Genomic DNA, 25,939 nt, shown 5'->3' with positions numbered 1-25,939 from the left:
CAGCAGCCCGCGGAAAGGAAGCGCACGGAGGAGCGGCTCGGCAGCCCCCGTGGGCCGGCCGGAGCGGGAAAGTGGGGTCCCGCGAGCTCCGAGGTAAACAAAGAGCGGTGGGCAGCGGAGGCCAACCCTGGCCCGCGCCGGCCGCCGCCAGACCGCTTGCCCTTAAGGCCCGAGGACCCGGGGAGTGGGGGGCGGCAGCGCGGCCTACGGCCACTCACCAAGATGCGTTTGAAGAGGTTGCTCTCCTTGGGCGGCAGCAGCACGTTCGGCATCGTGGCCGGCAGGGAGGCTAGGTGCCCGGGCGCTCCGCTTCGCGGGGGTGGGCACCGGGACGAACCGCTGCTGAGAGTCGGGCTGCGGGCGATGGATTAGTTCATTGGTCTACAGTTGCAGTTGGGCAGCCTGGCTGTTCGGCACGGGTGGCAATGGAGGAGGAAGGCGGTCTGAGCAGGACACGCTTCCCCTGGCCTCCGCTTTTTGGCCAGCGGCGGCGGCGGTTCCCGCGCACTGCAAGATGGCAGCCAGGGTCCGCCTCCGGAGCCGGATCCTGTGCGCATGCGCGGAGCGCTCTTTGGCGAGGGGCTGCGGGTGACTACGGGGGCGTGGCGGGGACCAACTGCGTGGATTTGCCTTGGGCTGCGGCTCTCCTCGCCGCAATCTCGGCACCCCGTGGGGCTCAGGCGAGCTGTCACCAAAACCTTGGAGTCCCATGGGGTGGTGAGTCACCACCCTCATTCACCATTGCTCCTATGCATCAGAACGCCTCATAAGACTCCTACTTATTGTCTGCTTCTCCTTGCAATAAAGTAATAAATAAAAACGAGAATTTTCTTTTAAGTAGAAAAGAGAAGACACTGACTTGTATTGCACTCTTGATAAGCTTGTGGCCCAAGATAATGTTAGTTATGACTCTGAAGAGTCAGAGTTTTTTGCATTTCTCCCCATTTAGGAATTTAAGTGTCCGACGCAAAGTAGACTTTGATGAAAGATGAACTTTTCTTTCCTTTTCCTCCTTGATTCAGACTCTAAGGAGAAGCCTTCTCTTTCCAGTGCAAACCAAACAAATATTTACAATCTTTGTTTTTGTTTGGTTGGTTGGTTGGTTTTGAGATGGAGTATCGCTCTTGTCGCCCAGGCTGCAGTGCAGTGGCGCTATCTGGGCTCACTGCAACCTCCGCCTCCTGAGTTCAAAGGATTCTCCTGCCTCAGCCTCCCGAGTGGCTGGGATTACAGGCATGCGCCACCACGCCCGGCTAATTTTGTATTTTTAGTAGAGACAGGCTTTCACCATGTTGGCCAGGATGGTCTTGATCTCTTGACCTCGTGATCCGCCCCCGCGTCAACCTCCGAAAGTGCTGGGATTATAGGCGTGAGCCACCACACCTGGCCGGAATTACGGTTTTATAAGGCCACTGGTCTTCTGAGTCTACCTACCCTTTCTCTTCAGATGGTTCCCCTTCCTAAAAGCCATATAATAATGGGAGAAACAGGCTTCAAATTCAGGATCTTCCAACTCTGGGATACTCTCTACAACAAATAAAAGGCAGCATATTGATGGTAATGTGTGAGTCTAGAAAGATACAACAGTGGCAAGAATAAACCATACATTCAGTGTAGGGTTAGTAGTAAGGTGTGTGTAAACATTAGGTACATAAGTTTATTTATACGTGTGCTGAATCTTAATGGGTGCATATTTCTGAGACTATAAAGTAATTGATGAGTAACTGCATTTAGTCGGCTGTAATCAGAACTGGGCTGCCCTTTTTTATTTTCCTTTTTTTGAGACGATGTTTTGTTCTTGTTGCCAAGGCTGGAATGCAATGGCGCTATCTCAGCTCCCTGTAACCTCCGCCTCCCAGGTTCAAGCGATTCTCCTGCCTCAGCCTCCCAAGTAGCAGGGATGACAGGCATGCACCACCACACCTGGCTAATTTAGTATTTTTAGTAGAGATGGGGTTTCTCCATGTTGGTCAGGCTGGTCTCAAACTCCCGACCTCAGGTGATCTGCCCACCTCGGCCTTCCAAAGTGCTGGGATTACAGGTGTGAGCCACAGTGCCTGCCTATTTGATTTTCCTTCTTTCTAGCCTAAGTTGGTTGGACATGAAAGAATCATAGGAGTCTTTTTTTTTTCTTTCAATCTCCTACATTTCACACATGATTTTAAAGGATCATAGGAGTCCTTTAAAATAGGGAAAGTACTGTCATTAAAATTGGGGGTCCACAGCAATCCCCTTGCTGGGTATATACCCAAAAGAATATAAATTGTTCTACCATAAAGACACATGCACGGCCAGGTGCAGTGACTCACGCCTGTAATCCCAGCACTTTGGGAGGCTGAGGCAGGCGGATCACCCTGAGCTCAGGAGTTGGAGACCAGCCGGGGCAACATGGCAAACACACACACACACACACACACACACACACACACACACACACACTAGCTGGGCATAGTGGCAACATGGCGCACACACACACACACACACACACACACACTAGCTGGGCATAGTGGCGAGTGCCTGTAGTCCCAGCTACTTGGGATGCTGAGGTGGGAGGATCAATTGAGCCTGGGAGACAGGTTGCAGTGAGCCAAGATCATGCCACTGCACTCCAGCCTGGGCAACAAAGTGAGACCCCTGCCTCAAAAAAAAAAAAGGACACATGCACGTGTATGTTCATCGCAGCACTATTCACAATAAAAAGACATGGAAGTAACCTAGATGCCCATCGGTGGACTGGATAAAGAAAATGTGGTACACCATGGAATACTACACAGCCACAAAAAAGAATGAGACCATGTCCTTTGCAGCAACACAGATAGAGCTGGAGGCCATTATCCAAAATGAATTAATGCAGGAACAGAAAATCAAATACCACATGTTTTCACTTACAGGTGGAATTATAAACACTGAGTACCCATGGACACAAATAAGGGAACAGCAGACACTGAGGCCTACTTGAGGGTGGAGAGTAGGAGGAGGGTGAAGATTAAAAAACTATCTATAGGGTATTATGCTGATTACCTGGGTGACAAGACTATCTGTACACCAAACCCCCACAACATGCAATTTACCTGTGTAATAAACCTGCACATTTACCCCTTGAGTCTAAAATAAAAAATGGAAAGAAAAAAATAAAAGTGGGGGTTCAAGGGCCTATGTGTACTCTGCAGAGCTCCCAAGCTGCCCAAGCTGTTAGGAAGTAGGCAAGTATAGCTGCTTTGGGAGCTTGCCTGAGTTGCACCTGTACTAGTGGCAGTCCCCCACCCAGAGAACTGAGCAGGCACACAGAAGTGCCTCCTCTCAGCACCCTCATACTCAACCACTGCCATAATTGCTAGCCACAGTTTGCTTACCACGGCATTACTAATTCCTGAAAACCTTTGGCTCCCAATTTATCTACATTGTCATTTATCTACATCATCAGAAGTGAAGGGTTACTCACGAAAAGAGCCAAACCTTCAGTGCTTCAGTCAAGCCCTCACTTGACCCTCATAGGACATGGACTTTTCTAGACCTATTTCGAAATGACAAATTAGATTTTTAAAAGAAATATACAAGAGAAGGGAAGAAAAGCATAATACCAACTGTAAATATTTTGAAGACAAGGAACGATTATCTTTTATGAAAGTTTCCTGTGGGCCTCTTCCAGCCTTATTTACTACAAATCATTAACTATCTTCACTCTCTGTGGTAGCAGCTAAATCATCACCCTCATTCACCATTGCTCTCCCCAACCCCTAAATCAGCAGCCCAGGAAGGTTCTTCACGTGCACTCTGCAGCCTCCTACCCACTGCCAACTTCCACTTCCCAGGACACACAGTTCCGTGCCAGCATCTCCCAGGGAAGCGCAGTCACGCAAAGAAAATCTGCAATCCCAAATACTAGAAAGCAGCACTAGTTTGCTACTAGTTATAAACTATAGTTATATATAGTTATAAATACTCATATTTAATATCTTCTTCATCTGTCTTTCACACACCATACACACATACCTTTTGTATTAGTCTGTTCTCACATTGCTATAAAAAATTACCTGAGACTGGGTAATTTATAAAGAAAAGAAGTTTAATTGGCTCACAGTTCCACAGGCTATACAGGAAGCACGGCTGGGGAGGCCTCAGGAAACTTACAATCATGGTGGAAGGCAAACGGGAAGCAGGCACATCCTACATGGCTGGAGCAGGAGGAATAGAGTGAAAGAGGAGGTGCTACACACTTTTTTTTTTTTTTGAGATGGAGCCTCATCTGCCGCCCAGGCTGGAGTGCACTGGCATGATCTCAGTCACTGCAACCTCCTGGGTTCAAGCAATCCTCCTGCCTCAGCCTCCTGAGTAGCTGGGACCACAGGCATGCACCGCCATGCGCAGCTAATTTTTGTATTTTTAGTAGAGACGGGGTTTCACCATGTTGGCCAGGCTGGTTTCGAACTCTTGACCTTGTGATCCACCTGCCTCAGCCTCCCAAAGTGCTGGGATTACAGGCATGAGCCACAATGCCCAGTGGTGCTACACACTTTCAAACAACTAGATCGTGAGAACTCACTCACTATCATGAGAACAGCGAGGGGAAAATCTGTCCCCATGATCCAGTCACCTCCTACCAGGCCCCTCCTCCAACACTGGGGGTTACAATTCAAGATGAGATTGGGGTGGGGGGGCACGAATCCAAACCATATCACCTTGGTTGTCTACACTAGTGTGGGGGTGAGGGGAGAGGGAGGGAATAGAAAAGAACACCAATCACGGTGCTGGTAGTTGTCATCCTGAACCTTATGTGTATAAAAGATGTAATGTATGCACAATCAGAAAGCCTAGATTAACCAGTAACTATAATCTTATTACTGACTTCCTGTTTAGTCTGGAACAGATCTTATTTCTACTTTTCAACAGAAAATGGGGTTATAATAACATTATAATGTGTTTCACAGCAGGGTTATGTGAATTTAATGCTTAGTCATTTCAAAGCCTGTGATAAAAAACAAATACTATGTAAATCTGAACTCACTGTTTCTCAGGAAAAATGCTGAAGTCCTTTTGGGGCCATCATGGACATCCACCCAGATGCTCCTTCCTGGCACTTCAGACGGTGCATACCTCCTTTAGAATCATGCATAAAGTAAAATAACAGTAACCACATCTGTAAAGACCTTTGCAATTCCCAAAGCCCTTTTTACATATGTAATATGGGCCACTGATTCTTCTCGTTCAGCCTAGTAAAGACAAGGAGAGAAGAATCTGGAAAAGGATTTTCTCCACCCCATATACGTGCATGTCTTCCAGAGCCAGCTGGCAACCTAAAATCAAATAGTTTGCTGCTATTCCCACAGCCAATTTAACTATGTAATTAAAAGCTGATGGGAAAATAACTTATCAGGTTACACAACGTGTTCCACCCCAGACTCCCCGATGTTTCTGCTCTCTTCCATGTTCTTGGCTCTTCTTTCTTTTTTGTTTTTGTTTTTTTTTTTTTTTTTGAGACGGAGTCTCACTCTGTGTCCCAGGCTGGATGGAGTGCAGTGGCGCGATCTCGGCTCACTGCAAGCTCCGCCTCCCGGGTTCACGCCGTTCTCCTGTCTCAGCCTCCGGAGTAGCTGGGACTACAGGCGCCCGCCACCACGCCCGGCTAATTTTTGTTGTATTTTTAGTAGAGACGGGGTTTCACCGTGTTAGCCAGGATGGTCTCGATCTCCTGACCTCGTAATCTGCCCACCTCGGCCTCCCAAAGTGCTGGGATTACAGGCGTGAGCCACCGCGCCCAGCCGGCTCTTTTATCTGAGAAAGAAAGGTACTTTTATTCCTCCCTTTGAGTTCTTCATCTCATCCCTTTTTGCTTTTCCTCAAATTTTATTCATCAGTTACTCTCCTCCCAGTTTGCATGTTCTCTCTCTTTACATAGTTTATATCCTAGTGGGAGGAGACAGATTATAAACACATAAATAAATAGATAAGGTAATTCCAAACTGTATGAAGTCCTATGAGGGACTTAAAGCAAGTCCTATGAGGGACACAAAGCAAGGTCATTTGAGAGCAATGGGGGCTGAGGGAAGGACTACTTTAAACCAAGTACACAGGAATGAGAACCCTTTGGGGAGGTGATAATGACAATTGAACAGAAACCTGAGGATGAGAAGGAAGTTTGGCTGGGAGATCCTGGTGGGGGACCACATGTCATGGGATGGCATATTCTAAACAAAGGGAACCACAGGCAAATGCCCTAATGCAGGAAGAAGATTGGTATGACGAAGGAATAGAAGGGAAAGGTGAGAACTTGTCTCTCCTCTCTGGTTAAAGGACGTGGCTGGAGTGTAGCGCAGGAGAAGTAAAGTGGTATGCAGTACAGTTGAAAATATAGACCAGGCTGTGCAGAGTTCACGGTCTCAGGCAGTGTGGGTTTTTTTGTTTGTTTGTTTGTTTGTTTAATCTTAAATTCAATGGGAATCCACTGAAACATTTTCAGAAGGCAAGTTACATGATCTGATGATTTAATTTTTTAAAAGTCATTCTGGCCAGGCACAATGGCTAACACCCATAATCCCAACTCTTTGGGAGGCCAAGGCAGGAGGATCACTTGAGCTCAGGAGTTCAAAACCAACCTGGACAACATAGTGAGACCCCGTCTCTACAAAAAAAATTAAAAATTAGCCAGACATAGTGGCATATGCCTGTAGTCCCAGCTACCTAAGAGGCTGAGGTGGGATAATAGCTTGAGCCTGGGAGGTCGACGCTGCAGTGAGCCATTATCACACAACTGCATTAAATCATTCTGACTACATGGGGAAAACAGATGAGAAATAGTTGGATATTTTTTAGGAAAGTGGCAACTCTATTGAATACTTAAGATTTGGCTTCTGTGCCCAACAGTTTTCTGAAAGTGTTTTCTGAAATATCACCAGTTCATTTGTTCTACGTTGTGAAACCTGAAAAAGCCAGTCCTTCAAGATAAATCCTTAGTGTCTAACTGGGCCTGAATTGAAAATAGAGCCAATAGGCCATTTGCTGATTAGAGATCACACATGTACTCTGAGTTCCTTACAGGCTTTTCCTTAACTTTGCAACTTTCATAGCTGCCTGTTCCTGTTTAGGCACCTGAACCAACCAATAAGCTGTAACCTATGTCAACCAATCAAAACTCAGCAAACATCAACCAATCAGATCTAAGCAAGTTTGCATCCTTCATCTACATAAATGGAGGAGCATGGGAACCTGGGTAGGTACTTTCTATATAAAAACAATCCCTCCCTTTGTTCTCTGGCATGTACCTTCCTTTTGTACCAAAGGCTGTGTCTCCCCTATTTGCAAACTGTTCATTGGAATAGGCTCTTTCTTCTAAATTCCTTTTCAGAGAATTTTTGTTCACAGTATTTATTGTTGAGTACCTACGATGTTACAGGCAGTCTTCTAACAGTCAAAAATATCTGCTCTCAGCGGAAGCCCAGGCACACGTCTGTAGTTCCAGCTACTTGTGAGGCTGAGACAAGAGCATCACTTGAGCCTAGGGATTTGAGGCTGCAGTGCACTGTGATTGTGCCTGTGAATAGCCACTGCCCTCCAATCTGGGCAATAAGTAAGATCCTGCCTCTAAAAAAACATCTGCCCTCATGGAGCTTGTATTTTGAAGAATTGGCCAATTCCAAAAAGTTTCTCAGTCCACAAGGTCCTTAATCTCTCATTGGCATTTCACACAGTAGACCACCCTCTCCTTCATGAATTTCTCTTTCTTTTCTTATGTTACCAGAAAGGGCTCCTGATCCAGACCCCAAGAGAGGGTTCTTGGATCTCACCGAAGAAAGAATTTGGGGCAAGTCCACAGTGCAAAGCAAAAGCAAGTTTATTAAGGAAGTAAAGTGGTGAAGGAATAGCTACTCTATAGACAGAGTAGGGCATTCCTGAAAGTAAGAGGAGGAACGCGCCTACCCCTAGGTACAATGCTTATTTATATATAGGATAACAAAAAAAATGGGGAGATTTGCTCTACTACAAAGGTTTGTGATTTAAACAATTAGTTTTCTTAATTACTATATTTTGCAAGAATCGATATTTATCTTTAAAGCAAAATTAGGAGTGCTTTTGTTTTCAAGACATCAGGATATCAGGACATTCCTGAGTCTGGGTCTGTTAGTAAACGTTATTAATCTGTTCCGTTAACCTAGAGGCTAGGAATACTTACCCTCCTGGGAATGCAGCCCAGCAAGTCCCAGCCTCAGTTTTCTTAGCCCTCACTCAAGATGGAGTAGCTCTGGTTCAAATGGCTCTGACACTTGCATCGCCAAGACCCTGTAGAATTCTGGGTTTTCTCCTGTACCTCTTCTTGGTCATCCTTTGGGTCCTCAATCAAGTCTTCATTCTTCTCCTAAATGTAGATTATCTAGATAATTCTGTTTTCTTTTTCAACAACAACAATAAAACATGTTCATTGAACACCTGCTATGTGCAAGACCAGCACGTACAGAATACACTAGCAATACAAAATTAATAAATTCTCTTGCTCCCATAGCATCATTATTAACACCAAGTAGATTATTTCAAATCTGTCTCCAGTTTCAAGTCCCCTTTGGATCTCCTGGCCTTCATTCTCATTGTTTAATATCTCCATCTGGATGTCGTATAAGCATTTCCTACTTTCACAGTTGAAATAAAATTTATTATCTTCCCATCAAAGTAGTCCAAAAAAATAGAGAAAACTACTTATCTGTTTTTGTTATTGACACCACTCTTGCAGTTAGCGTCAAATATATATACATATAAAATAAAAATAAATCAAAAATAAATAAATAAATAAGAAAGGCTCTTTCCGGAATTTCTTATCTGGAATGTATGTATTCCAGCCTCTTGAGTAGCTAGAATGTATGTATTCCAGCCTCTTGAGTAGCTGGAATTACAGGTTCCACCTACTCAAGGTGCTCTCTTGAATAGCTGGAATTACAGTTTCCGACTACTCAGGTGCCACCACACCCAGCTTGCCTCAAAATTTTATAATTAACTTTGACTGCTCTTTCTTATTCTCAAGTTGCCAAGTGCTTTAGATTCTAGATCTAGGCCAGGCGCAGTGGCTCACGCCTGTAATCCCAACACTTTGGAGGCCAAAGCAGGAGGAACACTTGAGCCCAGCAGTTTGAGACCAGCATGGGCAACATAAGGAGGCCCCATCTCTACAAAAAGTAATTTAGCCAGGCGTGGTGGTGCACACCTGTGGTCTCAGCTACTTGGGAGGCTGAAGTGGGAGGATCACTTGAGCCCAGGAGGTCAAGGCTGCAGTGAGCCACGATTGTGTCACTGCACTCCAGCCTAGGTGACAAAGCAAGACCCCGTCTCAAAAAAAAAAAATTAAAAAAAAAAATCCAGATCTAGTGTGTTTCTCCCTTTTCTTCCCTGTATTGGGGCACAGAAATGATTCCCCAAATATAGCCACGCTGAGTGCTTTTGAAAGTCCTCAAAAATAAGCCTGAGAACAAAGGTCTCTCTCTCTGCCCCTTCTCCCACCTTCCTGTCTCTCTGATCCTGTTTCCAAAAGCACCCTAAGAAAGACTCTTGGCCAGGCACAGTGGCTCGCACCTGTAATCCCGGCACTTTGGAAGGCCGAGGCGGGTGGCTCACCTGAGATCAGGAGTTCGAGACCAGCCTGGCTAATATGGTGAAACCCTGTCTCTACTAAAAATACCAAAATTAGCCAGACATGGTGCTGGTGGGTACCTGTAATCCCAGCTACTCGGGAGTCTGAGGCAGGAGAATCGCTTGAACCCAGGAGAGGGAGGTTGCAATGAGCCAAGATCATGCCACTGCACTCTAGCCTAGGCAACAGAGGGAGACTCCATCTCAAAAAAATAAAAATAAATAAATAAATAAATAAGAAAGACTCCTTCTGGAATTTCTTATCTGAAGAAGAGTTTAAATACAATTGTCTTAAGACTCCCTCCCTAGGAATCTCATCAAATAGCCAGGAAAGATCAACCACCAGAGAAGAGAAGAGACTGGGAGTCATCCCCACACCCAGACAGACTTTTCATCTATTCATCTGAGAGCAGCACCGAGAGATTTTATCTACATAAAATCTTTATCTACATAATAAGACAGACTTTGTTTCTGTGCAGCTCTGGTCCTTGCCTTTCTTTTTTTTTTTTTTTTGAGACGGAGTCTCACTCTGTTGCCCAGGCTGGAGTGCAGTGGTGAGATCTTGGCTCACTGCAACCTCCACCTCCTGGGTTCAAGCGATTCTCTTGCCTCAGCCTCCCAAGTAGCTGGGATTATAGATGCCCACCACCACATCCAGCTAATTCTTGCATTTTTAGTAGAGTCAGGGTTTTACCCTGTTGGCCAGGCGGGTCTCAAACTCCTGACTTCAGGTGATCCGTCCACCTCAGCCTCCCAAAGTGCTGAGATTACAGGCATGAGCCACTGCACCCAACCTGTCCTTTGCCTTTCCATATCATCTGCCTCCCACCTCCCAAGTCAATACATCTCTCCCCTCTGAAAACAGGTACATAAGCTTCTGTATAATAGTGCGTTGTTGGGTCACCATTCTGCGATTCCCCCAGGCTAGCCACGTGAAAATAAAATTGTGTATGCCTTTTCTCCTATTAATCTGCCTTTTGTCAGTTTTCAGTGAACCTTCAAAGGGTGAAGGGAAAAGTTTCCTATCCCCTGGTGAATGCAGAGTTAATTCCACTACCTGCGCTTAGGAGGGTATACACCTTTGCCTTCTTAGGGAACTTTACTCCTCTCTCCTATCTCTCCTTTCTCTTCTCAATTACTGTAATCATTTCATCATAACTGTTATTGAACACTTACTCTGTACTAGACACTATATGCAATTTGCTATTTCTTATTTAATCTTTATGAAAACCCTATGAGAAAAATACTATTATCCATGAGAAAAAGAGAAATAGCTCAGAGCAATCTGATCTACGTGAGGTATGCAAAATATATCAGGCCCAGAGAGACATGAGTATGGAGCTTCAGTCATGCCCTCTGCACCCAGGCAATTGTTTAAAGGCATTTTGTTCTTGACTAGCTGCCTCACCCATTATCTTCATGTTCCTGAAATTTGTGATACAAAGAACAATGTGTAGCCAATCAATAACTTATGTCATTTTAATGTAAAATCTTGGTAAACAATTTAGGAATTGCCTCTTTTTTATTTTTTTGCTTTAAAAACCACTGGTAAGGCCGGGTGCAGTGGCTCATGCCTACAATCCCAACACCCGGGGAAGCTGAGGCAGGAGGATTGCTTGAGGCCAGGAGTTCAGGCCCAGCAAGAACCTGCCTCTAATTTTTTTTTTTTTTTTGAGACGGAGTCTTGCTGTGTCACCCAGGCTGGAGTGCAGTGGCCGGATCTCAGCTCACTGCAAGCTCCGCCTCCTGGGTTTAGGCCATTCTCCTGCCTCAGCCTCCCGAGTAGCTGGGACTGCAGGCGCCCACCACCATGCCTGGCTAATTTTTTGTATTTTTAGTAGAGACGGGGTTTCACCATGTTAGCCAGGATGGTCTCGATCTCCTGTCCTCGTGATCCGCCCGCCTCGGCCTCCCAAAGTGCTGGGATTACTGGCGTAAACCACCGCGCCCAGCCTCTAATTATTTTTTAGAAATGTTTAAACCACTTGTAATTACAGCAAACAGAAGTGTGTATTCAGGGAAACTCGAATCTATGCTTTTGGGTGGCCATCTTCAATCTTTGAGCTCAAATAAACTCTATGCTTAATCATATTTTCTGCATCTCATTCTTAAGGTTGACATTTTGGTGACCCAAACGGGACCTAAAGCAGACCTCCAGTGATCACTGTCACTTCACTGACAACTAGAGAACTGGTGCCAGTAGTTTATCCAACCTTGCTGGAGTCAACAACGATCTCTGGAAAGGCTCCTCTCAAGTCTGAATCTTTCTGGCTTTCTTGAGGATTGAGACATTATTTGAGCTACACACATTCCTAAATTGAAAGGGCTGAAATTGAAACTCTACTGTTTGGTAGGAGTTTCATTTGTTATTCTTTAGTGATTTTGCTGACCACAGATTTGTAAGTTTCACTTTTTCTCTGATATTAAGGTCTTATTTGAATTATGCCTTAGAGCTTTTCAAACATTTCTCTCATTCAGAAGTTTGGTCAGGGAGATATCAGTTTATCACTGAAAAAAAAAAAAAGTCTTTAAAACTGGCCAGATTGTGAAGCTCAGTTCAATTGGCAAATTTAAACTTTTCTTCTTGAGTGATCGAAATTCTTCCTGCTAGGTCTTTTTGGCCATTCAAAAGGAAAGTCTAAATTATGGGCAATCTTACTTCTATAACTGAGTCTTCCTCCTTAAGTAGAGATCCACCACTAGAAACACCAGCTGGATTCCTGTTTAATATTCACAGCACCTCCTCATGCAAATATCTAGAAAAATATTGATCTCATATTACTCAAGATGACCCCAAGTTACAATGGCCAAAATGAGGTAAAGTAAAAGCCGGCTCTAAAAGAAAAGAAAATAACTGGGAGCTATTTTCAATGGTACTTAGCCTCTAAAAGAGGTTGTGATAAAGCCAATTCTCTGCAAGAGTAAGACAAAAGTACAAAACAATTTCTGAATTTAAAAAATACTACCAAAATTTCTCCCCCTTCTTCAGCTTCTCTTTCTCTCTCTCTCTCTTTTTTTTTTCTTTTTTAGATAGAGTCTCACTCTGTCACCCAGGCTGGAGTGCAGTGGCATGATCTCGGCCCACTACAACCTGCACACACACACACACACACACACACACACACACACACACACCCAGGTTGAAGTGATTCTCCTGCCTCAGCCTCCTGAGTAGCTGGATTTACAGGCATGCGTCACACCCAGCTAATTTTTGTATTTTTTAGTAGAAATGGGGTTTTGCCATGTTGGCCAGGCTGGTCTCAAACTCCTGGCCTCAAGTGATCCGCCTGCTTTGGCCTCCCAAAGTGCTGGGATTACAGGTGTGAGCCTCCTCACCTGGCCTCCTCCTTCTCTTTTGACAGAACTTCTTGTCCAGATTTACCTCCCCTTCCTCCTCTTCCTCCTTCTTCCGCTGTTCTGGCTCCATTTTGGAAATACCTTGTGTCCATTAGAGGAGAACCTGACTTGATATATCAACCATGGTTCAAAAGTAGAACTTAAAGGCATAATTAAAAAATTCCCAGATCCTCTTCAGGACCCCATTGAATTTGCTAGAAAATGTGATTCAAATGTTTGAGCTTATAATCCCAGATTCTCTGGTTTATACCAAGTGATTCGCATATTAGTGTCAGAAAGTAAAGCCAAAGATTAGATAGCAAAGGCAAATTGGAGAAATTGTTTAAAGGACTTCCATAAATTTTCTGAAGCAGATCATGAATGGGCCTACAATACTGCCAAAGCTTTGCTAAATCCTATCCCCTTCGTTTTCGAAAAGTAGTTAATTGGAACAAAATATAACAATGCAAATAAAATCTTGATAAGCCTGTAATGTTATACTATGAGAGTGTGAAAAAAATACTATTTAAACAATATTCAGACCTATCAGAATAAATGTATGCTAACTTACCAAAATGATGCTCTCCTTAACTAAAACTTCGTAAATGAATAAGACGAAGAACTGGCATTTGTAACAAAGGGACAGTGCCCCAGTTGGACTGCCTCTCAAACTCATGAGCTAGTTAATTTTGCTGATCAAATATCCCATACCCTACCTAAGGAAGAAAAAGAAAAGAAAGCCAAACAGAGGGGAAAAGCAAAAAAGATCATGAGTTTGCAACTAAAACAATTGTCTAACCTAATAATTTCCAAAACCAATCTAATCCTCTGCTTTGCAATTACTGCAAAAATCCTGGACATTACAAAAAGGATTGTAGATTATATAATATTCACAGCTCCTTCTCTCAAAAAAAAAGGGAAAATGTATTTAGAATTAAAAGATAAGATTGAATTATTAGGTTCAAGAATGTTTTTGAAATCTGATTCTATTAATTTATAAATTGCAGTTTATATTGTCATAGAGGAAATCAAATTGTTAAATAATGAACAGTTTTAAGAGGAATTAAAGGCCTGGCATGGTGGCTCACACCTGTAATCCCAGCACTTTGGGAAGTCGAGGCGGGCACATCACTTGAGGTAGGGGGTTTAAGACCAGCCTGGCCAATATGGTGAAACCCCATCTCTACTAAAAATAAAAAAAATTAGCTGGGTGTAGTGGCATACACCTGTAATCCCAGCCACTCGGGACGCTGAGGCAGAAGAACTACTTGAACCCGGAAGGCGGAGGTTGTGGTAAGCCAAGATAGTGCCACTGCACTCCAGCCTAGGTAAAAAAGCAAGACCCGGTCTCAGAAAAAAAAAAAAAGCAATTATAAGTAGTACCTGATCTCTTTGGCTTTTGGAGTACCAGGGATTACTTTGTATTGTGGGAGAGAACCTGACTTTTGTATGTGTAATGGCAAGTTACTGGCAAAAGCTACAGTTACTGGCAAAAGCTGCAGTTTTGGAAGTGGCAGCCAGTGGTTGCAGTGAGTGGTTGTTACTTCAGGGGGCTTAGATAAAAAGGAAGTTTTGAAACCTTGGAGATTGTAAGAACACTCAACACCAAAAGATAGAACTATGGTGGGCTAATCAGAGTGGGCTGATTGGCATTGGGTCGCCCACTAGCCTTGGGGAATGTCTTTGTAGGGAGATGTACTGTGGAAGTGTTGACTTTGGAAAACAAAATACAAAAAGAATCAGCAGTAGTTCAAACAAGAATTTATGTAATCATTTTAGTGCTCCATCAGTTCAGTCCCTTGTAATTCTTTTTCTGCTTGATGTTGACTTAACGATCCTCATGAATGAGTCAGTCTTTTATTAGAATTCTGGGAGTTTTTATTTAGTCCATTTATCTTAAAGTTATCAGAAATCAGTGTTTAAGAGTACTTGTTAGTCTTTTCCATGAAAAGCAATTTTGGACTAAAGCTGATTGCAAATGTGTTTAGAGAAGAATTCAAAACAACAGCTGTGGATGATAAAAACTTAGAATAGCCATGATTAAAATCTGATGAAAGTTCCAATTGACCAGGAAATTTAGTTATTGCTATTACATGCAGCATTTAAAATATCTAGTAGATGCAACCAGAATTATGACTGATAATGTCACATCAGGACCATCAGAATTTTATAACTTTTATATAATTTTTAGAATATTTAAATTAATAACATATTCATACAAATGTAACTTTAACATAGCAATCAAAAATCATAATAAAATTATGACTGGCAAAATATTATATTTTTATTAATTTGTATGATTTTGGAAACACATATCAATAACATACCCATAAATGTAACTGAGAGAAGATCTAATATTATTGTTATTTGACAATGCCTACTGTACAATTTACCAAATAATTTAATATCTCTACAAAATGAGAGATACATTCTTTGATGTTTCCAGGGGCCCAACTAGAATATCCCAAAGTTAATTTTAAGCCAAAAAAAAGTAATTTAGAATTTTGATCCTAGTGAAATCTGCCAAAGATGTCAAAAGGTTTGAAACATTTGATCAAAAGAGAATCATGGGCTGGGTACAGTGGCTCAGGCCAGTAATCCCAGTGCTTTGGGAGGCTGAGGTGGGAGGATTGCTTGAGGCCGGGAGTTTAAGACCAGCCTGGGCTACATTAGCAAGATCTCATCTCCACGAAAAGTTTTTACAGCATGGTGGCTCATACCTGTAGTCCCAGCACATTGAGAGGTCAAGGCAGAATGATTGCTTGAGGCCAGAAGTTCAAGGCCAGATTGGGCAACATAGGGAGACCTGGTATCTACAAATAAAGATGAAAAATTAACTGGGCATGGTGACACACTACTGTAGTCCTACCTACTCAGGAGACCAAGGATTGCTTGAGCCCCAGAGTTCAAAATTACAGCAAGTTGTGATTGTACCACTTGACTCCAGTTTGGGCAACGGAGCAAGACCTTATCTCTAAAACAAAAAATGAAAAAAAAATTTAATTAGCTGGATGTTCTGGCATGCATCAGTAGTCCCAGCTATTCAGGAGGCTGAGGTGGGAGGATCACTCGAGCCTAGTTTATAGTGAACTACGATCACACAACTGTACTCCAGCCTGGGCAGCAAAGCAAGATCCTGTCTCAAAACAAAAACAAAAATGAAAACAAAAATCCGAAAAACAAAACAGAATCACAGGTCACTGTTAAATAATAGTTATTCATTTAACCAGAGTGATAATCATAAAACTTCAAAAGCTATATAGAAGTTACATGGTTGTGGAAACCTTAACCCATTTAAAGCTCAGTTTTCCTAAGTAACCAAAATCCTAATAAAGACAACACAAGGATTATCTCGATAAAATGTAAAATCTTTTTTTTTCAGACCTGTTACCAAAAAGGAAAAGAAAAACCTTCTGTAGTGTAATTGCTTTTCCTCATGAGAAGCCCATTTAGTTAACCTGGAAGTCAAACCTGATGAAAAAGGTACTTGAATTTAAGCAGACAGAGGAAGAGTTTGTCCAGGATTATGATGTACAATTTATTATGGAGAAATGTAAACAAGAAAACTAGTACCTTGTGTAGGGACACAAAGTAGGGACTCTTAGTAACAACATGGATGTTTCCTGGTTATACTGAACAATGCAGACCTATAAAGAAAACCCAAGAGTACAGAATCAAGTTATACTGAAGGAAAACATTGCTTTTCCACACCTTCAAGATAAAACATTTCAGTGTCAGGCCACAACATCAGTGTTAGAACCAGAACAAAAGTTACAGGAATTGATAAAAACATTGAAGGAGAGAGTTACTATCCCAGCCAAGCAAAAAGATGTACCTTTCCCAGGGATAAAAAAACAGAAGGCAATCACATGTGACCTGCAAATCACATGCAGCAAGGTACAGTAAAAGTTGAACTTCTGAAATATAAGTCTGAGAAGTTTTAAAAGATACAGATTTCAGAATTAAAAAATCAGAACCTCTGAATTTTACTAAAAGCAAATTGATAGTTGATGAAAAACTTGCTTTATTCTAACATAGGGAACCAAAATTTTACTTTTGTATTAGTATAATTTAATATCAAAGCTCAATCTTTAGAAAGACTTATAAGTAATTTCCTTTAATTATAGCCAACTTGATCACATGCAAATTTCCTTTCATAAATTTTCTTTTCACAAACCTTATCACAACGTACTCTGACAATATGTACCATAGACAATATGCTTGAAATTTCTGCTTTATCCTATACTTTTGCTCTCTTAAATTTTACCTTAGGACACAAATTTACCATATAAAGTTTTTTCTCATATAACATTATTATCTTTTCTTTTTAACGTTTCTTACCAAAAATACGTTTTCATATGTATACTTTCTTCACATATCACTCTCCTACTTACCGGTTCTTTCCTATCTGTTCTATATTTTGAAACAATGTTTAATTAACCTCCAAAATAGACAAAATTATTTTTTTCATAATAAAGAACACAACTTTATCCATTTCTTTCTTTCTTTCTTTTTTTTTTTTTTTTTTTTTTTCCGAGATGGAGTCTCACTCTGTTGCCAGGCTGGAGGGCAGTGGCACAATCTTGGCTTACTGCAACCTCTGCCTCCTGGGTTCAAGCAATTCTCCTGCCTCAGCCTCCCTAGTAGCTGGAATTACAGGCACATACCACCACGCCCAGCTAATTTTTGTATTTTTAGTAGAGACGGGGTTTCACCATGTTGGCCAGGATGGTCTCAATCTCTTGACCTCGTGATCTGCCTGCCTTGGCCTCCCAAAGTGCTGGGATTACAGGTATAAGCCACAGTGCCCAGCCACTTTGTGACTTTCTTATAATTTTTTTCTATCAAAAATACATTTTGTGTATATATATATGTACTCTTTATATACAGAATTCTATATATTGATTACAATTTTTAACTCTTAAATTTAATGAAACCTAGGAAGCAAGATCTTGAATTGTCTGTCACATATCAGTATTTTACTTTTAATTTGTTTTCTTTTTTTACCTACCTGGTTCATTTTCAATATATCAATATTTATCATGAGAATCATTTTGTAATTTTTAGAAACATGTTTCCCTATAACACAATTTAAAAATTTTATTTGATAATGACCCAGATTTAATTAGTATCTATTAATTTAACACAACTTTAAGATATCAAATTACATTAAAAGTTCATTTATGGAAATTTATTTAATTTACCTAATTTATTTATTTTAGCAGATAACCTAGATTATTTCTGAAAACTGAGGTATTAGACAAAGTTAGTCATGGTATCAAATTATTTCCTTGTTATCCATTTTTATAGCCTGTGACTATCAGGTATTCACTTAAATAAGAGCCTTAAAGTTAAGTATATTGGTATTTTGCTGATAAGCCAGAAGATACGGCTATAACATTAAATTAGTCTTATCACAAAATTACACAAAGATCATTCTGTTTTAGGCTGAGTTTATACTCTTATAACCTTTGTGTTAAACCATGACAGCTTCAGATATCTAGCAGAGAAAGATATAAAACTGTCTGACCAGTAAACCCAGGCAAAGTGTATGCTGACAATTCTGAAGACTTTTCTATTTTTGTTTTACCAATAATTTTAAAATCATCTTATTTATTAATGCTTTACTCATTTCACATAAACTAAAAGCCATTAGGGTTAATTACTATATATTTTATATGAGCACTAATTTATCCTTAAGAGATTTCTGGTCAACTATGCCAGATTTTACCATGTAGACACAGCATATAATACATGTATATATGTATAAATACATCTAAACACACACACACACAAAGATTTCACAGCTTTCATTTTAGAATTTTAGTCATGAGATAGTAATAAAAACTCACTGTTTCATAAAAGACAATTGGATCCAAATTATATTTCTGACTAAATTGGAATGTGTTCACATGGCTAAAATTTAATTGCCCTTACAGATAATCTAATGAAGACTGTGGACCAAAATTTCAGGCAAATAAGTTTTTGTGGCAGTTTGATTTTAGTTTTTTGGTGATAGTGTCTCACTCTGGCACCCAGACTGGAGTGCTGTGGCATAATCATAGTTCACTGCAGCCCCGAACTACTTGGCTCAACCAGTCCTCCCACCTCAGCCTCCTCCCAAGTACCTAGGGCTACAGGTGCATGCCACCACCTAGCTAATTTATTTTTATTTTTATTTTTATTTTCATTGAGATGAGGGTCTCACTATTGTTACCCTGACTTGGCTTGAACTCCCTGCCTCAAATGATCCTCATGCCTTTGCTTCACAAAGTGCTAGAGCAGTTTGATTTTTGTAATATCAATTTTACCCTTCTTTTCAGTTTCAAATGAGTTTAAGTTTAAATTTTTTTTTTTTTTTTGAGACAGAATCTCCCTCTGTCGCCCAGGCTGGAGTGCAGTGGCGTGATCTCTGCTCACTGCAAGCTCCGCCTCCCGGGTTCACGCCATTCTCCTGCCTCAGCCTCCTGAGTAGCTGGGACTACAGGCACCCACCACCACGCCCAGCTAATTTTTTGTATTTTTAGTAGAGACGGGGTTTCACCGTGTTAGCCAGGATGGTCTCGATCTCCTGACCTCATGATCCTCTCACCTTGGTCTCCCAAAGTGCTGGGATTACAGGCGTGAGCCACCATGCCCAGCCAAGGTTAAATTTTTAATGTTTACATTTTGGCTAGGACTGGCTGAATTGAATAAGAAAAATAAAATCCCCAATTATCCTTGAATTAGTAACAAATCTATCTTTCGTTTACCAGTCTGGTTTGCTTGATTAACAAATGTGGACAGGAAAGATTAGAGCAGTTTCTCTCTCGCTCTCTCTCTCTCTCTTCTTTCAGCTTTTTGTTTTTGTTTGTTTTTTGTTTTTGTTTTGTTGGTCTCTGCATAGCAGAAAAAGTAAAACTTTTGTATTGAACAGAGATTCCTTATATTATTGCTCCAAGCTCAAGATTTTGATCTGTTTGATCTAAGAGCCTAACTTTTATAAACACTTATATAGTTCTTTCTCTTTTAGATTTCTAATTTTTCAATTAAGTGTTCCATTTTAATGGGGGCAGCTGAATATATTTTACCAATGACAGTGGAAGACTAAGATCACAAAAGGTCCAGGAATGCTTGCAGTAAATCATAAGTGGCGTTTATCAGTCCCAGTTTAGAAAAAATTTGTTGGATCTGTATTTTAACAATCTCAGTAGTTTTATTCTTGTTCTGTAGCTGCTCTGTTTGCTTATCTGTTCTACATTTAAATAGCTTTCCCTCTTTTGAGATAAAGAAATGTATGCATTGTGAAATTCCAAAAGTCTCTACCTAGGAGATATATGAGAGCTAGAGGTACAAGCAGAAAGGAATGAGTTCAAATAAGGGAGTAGGGGTGGGGAAGGAGCCAGAAGGATAGGGAGAAGCAGTTGGAGGTGAAAGGGAGAAAGTCGCTAAATCTTTTTCAATTTAGAAATAGTTTCAGGCTGACCAGGTGCGGCAGCTCACCTGTAATCCCAGCACTTTAGGAGGCTGTGGCGGGTAGATCGCTTGAGCCTGGGAGTTCAAGACCTCCCTAGGCAACGTGGCAAAACCCCGTCTCTGCTAAAAATACAAAAATTAGCCAGGAGTGGTGGGGTGTGCCTATAGTCCCAGCTACTCGGGAGGCTGAGGTGGGAAGATCACTTGGGCCTGGGAGGGCAAGATGACAGTGAGCTGTAATCATGACATTGCACTCCAGCCTCGACAACAGAGCAAGACCCTATCTCAAAGAAAAAGAAAAGAAAAATAGTTTCTGGTATCCTTTTATTTACCTGTTGAATAGAGGCAACTTTTTTCAAAATTTCTTTTTTCTGTTTTTCTTTTTTTGAGATGGAGTTTTGCTCTTGTTGCCCAGGCTGGAGTGCAATGGCGTGATCTCGGCTCACTGCAACCTCCGCCTCCCACGTTCAAACAATTCTCCTGCCTCAGCCTCCCGAGTAGCTGGGATTACAGGCATGCACCATCACGCCTGGCTAATTTTTTTTTGTATTTTTAGTAGAGACGGGGTTTCTCCATGTTGGTCAGGCTGGTCTCGAACTCCTGACCTCAGGTGATCCACCCACCTCGGCCTCCAAAGTGCTGGGATTACAGGCATGAGCCCCTGCATCCGGCCTCTACAAAATTTCTTTTGTAGGTTGGTGCAAAAGTAATTGCAGTTTTGGAGGGTGAATTTTAAATCATTATAACTAGATTCAAATATATCTTTATTAATCAAAATAAGAACCATTACAGGCCAAGCGCAGTGGCTCACAGCTGTAATCCCAGCACTTTGGGAGGCCGAGGTGGGCGGATCATGAGGTCAGGAGTTCGAGACCAGCCTGGCCAACATGGTGAAACCCCATCTCTACTAAAAATACAAAAATCAGCTGGGCACTTGGGCATAGGCCTGTAGTCCCAGCTACTTGGGAGGCTGAGGCAGGAGAATCGCTTGAACCCAGGAAGCGGAGGTTGCAGTGAGCTGAGATTGCGCCACTGCACTCCAGCCTGGGTGACAGAACAAAACTCCGTATCAGAAAAAAAAAAAAAGGCCGGGTGTGGTGGCTCACGCCTGTAATCCCAGCACTTTGGGAGGCCAAGGCGGGCAGATCACGAGATCAGGAGTTCAAGTCCATCCTGGCTAACACGGTGAAACCCCGTCTCTACTAAAAATACAAAAAAAATTAGCCGGACGTAGGTGGTGCACGCCTGTAGTCCCACCTACTCGGGAGGCTGAGGCAGGAGAATGGCGTAAAACCCGGGAGGCGGAGGTTGCAGTGAGCCGAGATTGCGCCACTGCACTCCAGCCTGGGAGACAGAGCGAGACTCCATCTCAAAAAAAAAAAAAAAAAAAAAAAAAAGAACTATTACAATCAACACATTTTTGCCAATGAGAAAGAAGTTTGTTTCTTCCTGTAGCATAAAAATCCGTGCTTCAGGATTCAACAAACTCTTGGAAAGCATTTTCTGCATCCTGCTAGTTGTGGAAGTGTTTTCCCTGCAAAAAGTTGTTGAGATACTTGAAGAAGAGATAGTCAGTTGGCAGGAGGTCAGGTGAATATGTTGAATGAGGCAAAAATTCATAGCCCAATTTGTTCAACTTTTGAAGCATTGGTTGTGCAACGTGTGGTTGGGTGTTGTCATGGAGAAGAATTGGGCCCTATTTGTTGACCAATGCCGGCTGCAGGCTTTGCAGTTTTCAGTGGATCTCTTTGATTTGCTGAGCATACTTGTCAGATGTGATAGTTTCGCAGGGATTCAGAAAGCTGTCGTGGATCAGATCGGCAGCAGACCATCAAACAGTGACCATGACCTTTGTTTGGTGCAAGTTCGACAGTGAGAAGTGCTTTGGAGCTTGTTCTCGGTCCAACCACTGAGCTGACTGTCACCAGTTGTCATATAAAATCCACTTTTCGGCTGGGCACGGTGGCTCACGCCTGTAATCCTAGCACTTTGAGAGGCCAAGGTGGGTGGATCCCCTGAGCAGGAGTTCGAGACCAGCCTGGCCAATATGGCAAAACCCCATCTCTACTAAAAATACAAAAATTAGCCAGGCATTGTGGCACATACCTATAACCCCAGCTACCTGGGAGGCTGAGGCAGGAGAATCACTTGAACCCAGGAGGCAGAGGGTGCAGTGAGCTGAGGTTGCACCACCACTGCACTCCAGCCTGGGTGACAGAGCGAGACTCCATCTCAGAAAAAAAAAAAAAAAAAATTTAAATCCACTTTTCATTGCACAAATCCAATCAAGAAATAGTTCGTTGTTGTTGCGTAGAATAAGAGAAGACAACACTTCAAAAAAATTATTTTTTTTTAAATTTTTGCTTAACTCATGAGGCACTCACTCATCGAGCTTTTTCACCTTTCCAATTTGCTTCAAATGCCAAATGACCATAGAATGGTCAATGTTGAGTTCTTTAGCAACGTCTTGTGTAGTTGTAAGAGGGTCAGCTTTGATGATTGCTATCAATTGGTCATTGTCAACTTCTGATGGCTGGCCACTATGCTCCCTATCTTCAAGGCTCTTGTCTCCTTTTCAAAACTTCTTGAACCACCACTGCACCGTATGTTCATTAGCAGTTCCTGAACCAAATGCATTATTGACACTGCGAGTTGTCTCCGCTGCTTTACGACCCATTTTGAACTCAAATAACAAAATTGCATGAATTTGCTTTTTGTCTAACATCATTTCCATAGTCTAAAATAAACAAAAAAAATCGAGTAATGTCATTACAAAAGAAATAAAGTGAAAAATACTCACTAAAATCATGTATATCATAACCACATTATTTAAGAGTGTATTCCAATACCAAATGGCAAATTCCAACAATGCAAAAACTGCATTTACTTTTGCACTCACCTAAATAGAAGCTTCTAAGTGCTGGTGACAGTAAGCCTCCCACTCAGTTTGTCTAATCCCATCTTTTTCCAATTGTCCATGTGAATTAATTATTTTAGCATTTTCAAAAGATTCCCATTTTGGGCTAAGGGTGAGGTGGCATGGACAACAACCTTGGCACCCCATCCCCTGCCACCTGCAGCCATGCACCTGCCTACCATGCTTCTATCCCACCACTTCTTGCCTTAGTGCCTAACCACCACTGCCAGGGCCCAGCGAGTGACCTAGGTGCAAGCCATCAAGTGTGTGGTGGTTGGAGATGGAGCTACAAGTAAAACTTGCCTACTAATCAGTGTTACACCCAATGCATTTCCCAATGCATTATCACTATTGTCTTTGACAATTATTCTGCTGCCAATGTTAAGGTAGATGGAAAGCCAGTGAATCTGGGCTTATGGGATACATCTGGACAAGAAGATTATGACAGATTATGCCCCCATTCTATCTGTAAACAGACATATTTTTAATATGCTTCTCCCTTGTGAGTCTTGCATCATTTGAAAATGTCTGTGCAGAGTGGCATCCTGAAATGCAGCACCATTTTCCCAACACTCCCATCATTCTTGTGGGAAGTAAACTTGATCTTAATGTTGTTAAAGACACGATTGAGAAACTGAAGGAGAAGAAGCTGACTCCCATCACCTATCTGCAGTTTTTAGCCAGGAATAAGGAGATTGGCGCTTTAAAATACCTGAAGTGCTTGGCTCTCACATAGCGAGGGTTCAAAACGGTGTTTGACAAAGCTATCTGAGCAGTTCTCTGCCCACCTCCTGTGAAGAAGAGGAAGAGAAGATGCCTGCTGTTGTAAATGTCTGAGCCTCTCATTCTTAGCCCTGCCCTTTGAAACTGTTGTACATTTTGCTTAAAAAATGGTAGCGCCTTCTCACTCAATGCCAAATTTTAGTTACAGATTAATTTTCCATAAAACCGTTTTGAACCACTCAGTCACTTTAAGATTTTGTTTGTTCTATAGATAAAAGTTGAGACTCACATTCTTTAAAATTTAGCTCTAAAATGACAAGACTTCTTAAAGCCTTATTTTTTTAGATCCCCTTAATATCGTTTGATATGTGTCCCCTCCAAATCTTATGTTGAAATGTAGTCTCCAGTGTGGATCATGGGGGCAGATCCCTTATGAATGGCTTGGCATCATCCCCTTAGTGATAAGTGAGCTCTCGCTCTGAGTTCACACGAGATCTGGTTGTTTAAAAGTGTGTTGCACCTACTCCATCCTCCTTACTCCTGCTCTGGCCATGTGAGGTGCCTGCTCTGTCTTTACCTTCCGCCATGAATGAAAGCTCCCTGAGGCCTCCCCAGAAGCCACACAGTTGCTGGAGCCATGCTTGCACACTGCAAAACCGTGAGCCAATTAAACCTCTTTTCTTTATAAATAACTGAGCCACATGGTTGTTCTTTATAGCAATGCAAGAATGGCCTAACACACCCCTATTCTTACTTAGACTAAGAGTTGACAAAATACCTTCTGAACTAAGTTGCATTGTTATGTTAAGAACACTAAGCATTAAACTATTTAAAGACCTTTGTCTTTGGGAAAACTGTAGTTTCTAAAATAGGAAATGCAGACATTTTCTAAGTAATTTTCAGATAGGTAAAGCAGAACAGCCTCCTTAATGAAACATTGCCATTTAACGCACCAATAATTTATCAACCCATGTTCATTACATAACATCGTACTGTATATCATAATGAAATGAGTATAACAAACTCAGCTCTTTGGATCAGTCTTTTTTATTTTATACTGAATTTTTGTTAAAAAAAATTGACCAGCTTTTGCTAAGATTTCGAACAGAACTCTGATTCACATGTTTCCTGTAATGAAGTATTCTGCTCTTAGTTGTGGGTGTACTGGAGTGGAGTGTGTGAAACACTCGATGTGATCAAAGGATGAAGATCGTATTTTGATAAGATATGAAGTAGAGATTAATTTACACTCATTTCACAAGGAATAATCAAACAATAAAAATCACGGGTAAAACAATTGTTTTTAAATCCCCATTTTGCCAATGCTGCTTATGACTATCCTGGGTTAGCAGGTTCACTTATCTAAGCACTTGCAAGTAGAAGAACCGTAAGTATTATACATAAAATCATCCGGTGTTGACAGAGATGGTGCACCTTCAGTCTTAGAAGACCTATTTTCTATCTTGGTTTTGAGCAAGACAAACTATGTAGTGGATCAAGTGTTCTGGCTAGAATCTTTCTTCCTATATATTTCACCCAACAGGCTGAAAAGATTCTTTTATGTATCTTGGATTCCCAAATCACTTCCAAAGAAGTGGCAGGATGCTCACTGGCAAGAGATGATCAGTCTTTAGAAAGCCTGTCAACTAAGCAAAAAGTTGTGTGAGGATTCTCCTATAAGATTGCTACATATTTTGGGTAGTATGTCTGACACCTCTGCTAGTTTCAGTTTTCCCTTTTTTTTTTTTTTTTTTTTTTGTTGTTGTTGTTTGTTTTTTTTGAGACAGAGCCTTGCTCTGTCACCCAGGCTGGAGTGCAGTGGCTCGATCTCGGCTCACTGCAACATCCGCCTCCTGGGTTCAAGTGATTCTCCTGCCTCAGCCTCCCAAGTAGCTGGGA

At 41.7% G+C, this 25,939-nt stretch overlaps 1 protein-coding gene and 1 pseudogene across 18 annotated transcripts in view; one reads left to right on the top strand and one right to left on the bottom strand.

Annotated features, from left to right (window-relative positions):
- NAA16 (N-alpha-acetyltransferase 16, NatA auxiliary subunit) overlaps positions 1-594 on the bottom strand; it is a 64,267-nt gene extending 63,673 nt beyond the window's left edge. For 11 of the 18 annotated variants that reach the window (XR_010150656.1, XR_010150662.1, XR_010150658.1 and 8 more), the window contains exon 1: positions 219-557. Coding sequence is in view for 7 of the 18 variants with exons in the window: in XM_009440556.4 (XP_009438831.3) it covers positions 219-272 (54 nt within the window). In the remaining 11 variants the exon portion in view is untranslated. Of the gene's footprint in view, positions 1-218 lie in introns of all 18 variants that reach the window. The other 7 variants (XR_010150659.1, XR_010150660.1, XR_010150661.1 and 4 more) reach the window with 3 other exon arrangements.
- Positions 595-22,078: 21,484 nt separating this feature from the next.
- On the top strand, positions 22,079-24,707 carry LOC100614547 (ras-related C3 botulinum toxin substrate 1-like; annotated as a pseudogene).
- Positions 24,708-25,939: the final 1,232 nt, after the last annotated feature.

The sequence above is a fragment of the Pan troglodytes genome, chromosome 14, assembly GCF_028858775.2.
Source record: "Pan troglodytes isolate AG18354 chromosome 14, NHGRI_mPanTro3-v2.0_pri, whole genome shotgun sequence".
NCBI classification, from domain to species: Eukaryota; Metazoa; Chordata; class Mammalia; order Primates; family Hominidae; genus Pan; species Pan troglodytes.
This window is presented reverse-complemented; position numbering and strand designations above follow the sequence as displayed.